At 30.4% G+C, this 6,000-nt stretch overlaps 2 protein-coding genes across 5 annotated transcripts in view; one reads left to right on the forward strand and one right to left on the reverse strand.

The window, feature by feature from the left end:
• Nucleotides 1–1,669, forward strand: part of LOC100167028 (bacitracin synthase 3) — a 24,961-nt gene extending 23,292 nt beyond the window's left edge. For all 4 annotated transcript variants that reach the window (XM_029489417.1, XM_001949287.4, XM_016801266.2 and 1 more), the window contains exons 13-17: nucleotides 359–515; nucleotides 677–802; nucleotides 895–1,035; nucleotides 1,099–1,282; nucleotides 1,376–1,669. In XM_029489417.1, coding sequence (XP_029345277.1) covers nucleotides 359–515; nucleotides 677–802; nucleotides 895–1,035; nucleotides 1,099–1,282; nucleotides 1,376–1,516 — 749 coding nt within the window. In that variant the 3' untranslated portion in view covers nucleotides 1,517–1,669. The remainder of the gene's footprint in view (nucleotides 1–358; nucleotides 516–676; nucleotides 803–894; nucleotides 1,036–1,098; nucleotides 1,283–1,375) is intronic.
• On the reverse strand, nucleotides 1,289–5,293 carry LOC100165014 (negative elongation factor A). The gene is made up of 11 exons (XM_001949322.5): nucleotides 5,136–5,293; nucleotides 4,839–5,073; nucleotides 4,593–4,776; nucleotides 4,433–4,518; nucleotides 3,455–3,620; nucleotides 3,214–3,393; nucleotides 2,921–3,145; nucleotides 2,541–2,611; nucleotides 2,278–2,379; nucleotides 2,098–2,197; nucleotides 1,289–2,028 (listed from the first exon to the last, which is right to left on the reverse strand). The coding sequence occupies exons 2-11, from the start codon at nucleotides 5,046–5,048 to the stop codon at nucleotides 1,781–1,783; spliced, it is 1,572 nt and encodes a 523-aa protein (XP_001949357.1). The 5' UTR covers nucleotides 5,049–5,073; nucleotides 5,136–5,293; the 3' UTR covers nucleotides 1,289–1,780.
• Nucleotides 5,294–6,000: the final 707 nt, after the last annotated feature.

Here is a 6,000-nt window from a genome sequence, read left to right on the forward strand (position 1 = left end):
GTTATTATTAACTTTAAACTTAATCAGTTCCTTTTTATGCATGTATCTACCGTGTTAATTTCAAATACCTACCTACCTAAACGTATCAAAAGTAAATCAAAGTTTTAAAAGTTTCTATTATCAATATGCCATGGTAATTTATAATATATTTCCTATTTTTTCTTTTAACTAAAAGCTTAAACAAATAGCATTGAAACTCGATTGTTAAGCTATTAGTATTATACTGTTAAAATGTGTATATTATGAGCAGTGGGTACACCAAAAACAAAGAAAAAACTATATAAGGAATGTACCTGATGCAATTCAGACAATGGAAATACATTTACCTACATAATTAATGCTAGTTTATTTTTTATAGCTGTCAGTGATTTTATAACAGCGCCTAATTTTGGTATAGTCATTAACAAAATGAGATTTAGTGGTAAACGAAAGGCATGCTGTAAGGATGAAGAATGGCTCTCCGAGAAATACACTAGACAAATGCTCGAACCCAAACACAAAGACGACGTGATCAAGTACGAATTTAGATAATATTTAATGAGTAATGGAGTAATGTGTTATACTTATTAGTTTTTACAATATTACTTATACACATATCATACACTAATTTATAAGTCTACGTTTGGTAAAAGTTGTACGTATAGGTAATTTAATATGTGTGTCTCGTCTTTCACAGAATAATTGCAGACAGTTTCTACGAAAAAGCAGACCTCGAACACTGGATTGTGCCAAAGGTGCCCTACAGCGAGTACACCGATGTCCTTGAGTTGCTGTGGGAACCACTGTTAGAAAAAAATTTGAGGTAAATGAGCTTTGGTAATATTCATAAATTATAACCGATCGAAATTATATATTTTAATCACATAATAATGGAAATTATCTGTACTTGTATAGTTTTGTAGTGCAATCCAAAGAGTCTGATCGATTAATGGGTGCGGCATTAAATTTTGACGCTCTAGACGAACCTGACATAGAGTTCAACGGCCGTTTGACAGTCATTTTTGAATTCCTCGAATCCCTTGAAGGTCCCATTAGGTATTCATTGGATAAGTTATAATTTATTATATTTCCGTTAGTAATATTATTGTTGTTGAACAGGAGAGATTATCTGCCCAAATCTAAAGGCAGCATATTGCACAGTTTTATGATGGGCACGGACAATACACTAGACGCAGCAACTAATGTCGAAGTCATAACTTACATGGAACAAGAGGTCTTACAGTTGGGTAAAACCAATGGATTTGAAGGCATATTTACAACAAATACTAATCCCTTAACACAAGTAAGATTGGAAGGATATATATTTATTAAATTGGATAAAATACATTTCAAAATTGTTTATTTCTTATGTGTATAATGTGTATAATTTTTTTAGCAACTTGGAGCAAACGTATTCGGATATAAAATACTTCATGATTGCCAGATTAATAGTTATGTAACACCTGATGGTAACAAGATATTTGGAGAAGCTCCAGACGACCAAAGAGCAATATGTTGTTGGAAAGTTATACAATAAGGGTTGAAAAATTAGAGTATATTTATTTATAACGTTCATTAGTCTTGTAATGTATTTATTCGTTTGTAGATTTTAGGATTGTTATGTAAAAAAAAAAAAAAAAAATGTAATCACATTCAATAAACATTATGTAAACTTAGTGTTTGATACAAACAAATGTCTTTTTTGTACGATGGAAAAATTTGGTATTTTTTTAAAATAATTAACAATAAGCAGCTAAAAAACAACCAAGTCAATTTGGAGTGGTCGACACAAATTGCGAGGTCAAGATTGGTTTTGTAATGCAGTGGCGGCAGCTGCTAATGCAGCTAGTTGACTACTGGCTACTGGCATACTTGTTCTGTCCAGCTCGATATATTTCTTTATTCTTTTCCATTCTCCTGTATTATAGTTCATTTGGAAATGTGTTTCAACTAACATGTTTACTAAGGTGTGGTCATTTTGCAATACAGTCTCATGATCTTCACTCAATTTAACGGTTACTAGGCTGCCCAATTGAGGACATGGGTTGTCTAAATTAACATATAATTCATTGTAAAAGCGTGTTCAACATATATTTTTTTAAATTTAATATTATTTACCTCGACTCCCTGCCATGAATCCTAATATTAATGCTTTTTCTGGACGAGTTACTTTATTAGCATTTCTAAACATGTCCTGTGCTTCTTCCATTTGACTCCTCTGTACAAAAAATCATAACAATTTTATTCAAATAGACAAATTAATATTATTAAGATTTTTTCAAAAAAGTTGGGCGGTACCGTTAGAGAAAGCTGTGTTGGAGCAGCAGTATTTGAAGTAGTTGTTGTAGATACTCCGACTTGGGCAGTTTGTGAGCGCACTTGCATTTGCACCATTGGTGGCTGAAATTATATATATAAAAAAAAAAAATACAAATGTTTTAAAATAAAATTACTTGCTTCGCTCAAAATCTAATAACGTACAAGGTTATAATTTTTATAATAGGTAAATTGCAAATGTTGAAATGTATATACAAATATAGGTAAAAATGTCTGCTGCTTACATGAATGACTTTTGAAGCAGCAGGAGCTGCAGGTGGAGATTCGGCTTCGGGTTGAGTAGCGCTTGAAACACCTAAAAATTGAATTAAAAAGTACTAATCTATAAAAATATTATTAGCTTAATTTAAAACCAATAACTAACAAAAGAAAAATATCAAAGAAATATATAGGTTGGTATTATTGACTTATGTAGGTAGTTTAATTAGATAGATTAGTAATTATGATGACTGACAGAAAATTAATCAAATAAAAAAAATAAGTATTTTGTTGATCTGATGTGCTTGAAATGTCCAACTCTTTGATATCATAAAACAGAAAAAATACTTTCAAATACTGTAAAAAAAAAAGGTGTAACAACCTAAGTTATTAAGGTCATACATACTTGCAGGCTCATTTAAAGGTTCTGCTGGTAGAGGCGTAGCAGGCGCTATATAACTAGGTACGTGTTTAGGTGTAGATGGTGCTGGAGTGGGTGGGTTTAGAGGAGCTAAGCCAGCAGCATAATCTGGTGTTGTAGATGTAACTTCAGTTTTTGTAATTGGCTGACAAGTTGTTCCAAAAGTTGATACATTGTTAGCTTCCAAAAGACGTTTGCTTTCTTCCATTTCTGAAGAAACCGTAAATTATGAATCATTTTCAATAAAATTAAAATTAAAGTTGACAAAATTAACTTACCAGCCTTCTTACGCTTTTTAGCTTGAGCATAACCTATAGGTTGCTCAGTTATTTCTAATATTTTAATACCACAGTCTTTACGCACTCCCGGTCTTGCAGGAGTAGCCATAGTGCTATTTACAGGATTAGAACGGAATCCACCACTAGGTATTGAGCGGCTTGGTATGCCTTTTAAAGGAGCTGAAACATAACATTTATAGTAAAAATAATAGTAATAAACTATTGACTAATATAAAATTACTTGTATCAGTCATTTTACGAGGCATGCCTCTCGATCGTACTGGAACAGTGGGAGCTGCATGCTTCTTAATATGATTAGCTGCATCACCAGCTTTTTGTAAAAGTTCAGCTTTAATAGCCGCTGCTTTGGGTTTTCTTTTCAAATTAAAATGCTTTATTGCAGTAGGCTACAGCCAAAAACAATAAATTCACAGTCAATCAAAAGATTTAAAATACTCAAAAACTTAATTTGATTTAGTAATATAAGCAAAATTAATATTAGCAAGTAATTTATTGAAGAAAAATATTTTGAGAGGTATATAAAAAAAACAGTTGTAAAGAGTAAAAACTTGTAGATTAGATATTTACTACAATTAAAGATAGTGCCATCGTTTGTTTGATGCAATGGTATGCATTTAAATCACAATTCTTTACAGTTAATATCTACCATGCATAATATATAAAAAAAGTAGAGAGCAGATGTAACAGGTTTTTGAACATTAAGTATAGGTTTATTAGCATCTTAGCATCTCACTAAATAATCTAAAATAATGCACTGATTGCCTCTCAACACTTCACTACGGATGAAGCCAAGTGGCATCATTTAACACCATTCTCATATGCTGAATGACGACAAATGACAATTGGCGACTATACCTTGCTATTAAATGCACAATTTGGTCAGCATTACGATTAAACTTTTCATTTTTGGTTAGCATCTCTTTTAAATATTATTTCAAAGATACATGTAAGTCGTACATTGATATTTTAATTTTAAATTTTTAAATTTTTTTAGTATCATGAGAATTTAATTTACTCAAATATAATATGTAGTAAACGTGTTAATTAATATCTGTGGCTCGTTGGAATTAGATACTAAATTGTGTAACCATATTAATAGCACTGGAAATTAATAATTATCCAAATAATGTTATTTAATAAATTAAATATAAGCATGAAAAAAAAAATGAATTAATAATTTGTTTTTGTTATAACTTACCGGTTGGCCCACAACATTAATTAGAGCATTTTTGTTCAAATAAAGACATTCTAAAGGCAACATTGTGTAATCCATATTTTTTCGTACTACAGAAACATAAAATGCATAATGATAACTTGGTATTAAATTAGAATTAAAGATCAACTGTATAAACTCATACCTAATTTTTTTAAATCTGTAATTAAATCATTGAATATTCTGTTATTGTCTTCATTATGAAAAAATTCTGTTACATTGAGACTACCGGTTGATGGGAATGTTTTCATCATTTCGGCTAACATAGATACCCACTGTTCACTATCTACGCAAGCGACTTCTAAGATTTCTTCGAGTTCTGTTCGCCACTATAATTAAAACAAACATTGATTAGAAAAAATCACATACTACACTGTAAATTAATCATTACTTCTGCAATATTTCTTCTTGGAATATGAAAAAATGATAGTAACAGTTTGAGTTTTACTTGAGTTTGTAGATCGGGGAAGCAATCTTTTATATTACGCAACACATCGGACGTCAATTGTGTGCATATCGAGCCACTAATCCATGTGTCGCTGGTTGTACCCAATTTGTTGTGCAACCATAACGATATGTCGCTGTCCCTGACACTTGCCATTATCTAAGAGTTGAATTCTGTAAAACTATGTGCAAACAAAAAAAACCAATTTAACACTAGAAAATTAGTAACGGAAAATACACTTACAAACTATTTTGCTACAACACGTCATCAATGAAATTAATTTTGGTAGCAGGAAAGTATGAAAAACTACACATTAGTACGATTTAGGTAACTTTAAACAAAAATAAACCATTATTTACTTTTTAAAATGTGTAAAGAAATTGCACGAAAATTATATCATTTTATCATTTTCAATATATTTTATCTCTTGAACGATTACAGTGTTGCCAAACTGCTAAACTAGTGAGTTCTTAAAAATGCTGTAGACTAATATTGAGTCGTGTGATATGGCTATAATAGTGTCACGATACATTTTAAATCTTTCTCCTTTGATATAATCTAAAGACCACGCTAAAGACCATTGAAATGAGATTCAAAAAAGGTGGGTAAGTGGATTTCGCTCTGCTGTACAGTAGGTTACAAGTGGGTCACTGTATAATGGATGGTATTAAATTTGAATTCAATGATATAATATCATTGTATAAGAAAAACGATTCTGAGCGGAGACGGTATGTTAGTCTAGGTATAAGACATAATATTATATTAGGTACCTATAATAAATTCCAAATTAATCATATCATAATATTTATTAGGTACTTATAACGCGTTATACATCAACAAAAAACCGTGGTACTATCATAGATATATAATAGTATACTTTAGAAGTTTCAAGTACCCACGAATAATATTATACAATCACAACAAAATAACTAAAATAGTTATCCTAGGTTTTTAATATGTAATTTCGTCCAAATTTGTACTTAAAATGACTATAAAAATAAACTGCGTAAATGTATTTTTTAGATTTTTTGGTAACAGTATTAATTACTTACGTGGAATCTTGTTTTAAATTTTCAATTCTTAGATACAAAAATTGAACATTTTATAA

The sequence above is a fragment of the Acyrthosiphon pisum genome, chromosome A2 (assembly GCF_005508785.2).
Source record: "Acyrthosiphon pisum isolate AL4f chromosome A2, pea_aphid_22Mar2018_4r6ur, whole genome shotgun sequence".
Taxonomy (NCBI): Eukaryota; Metazoa; Arthropoda; class Insecta; order Hemiptera; family Aphididae; genus Acyrthosiphon; species Acyrthosiphon pisum.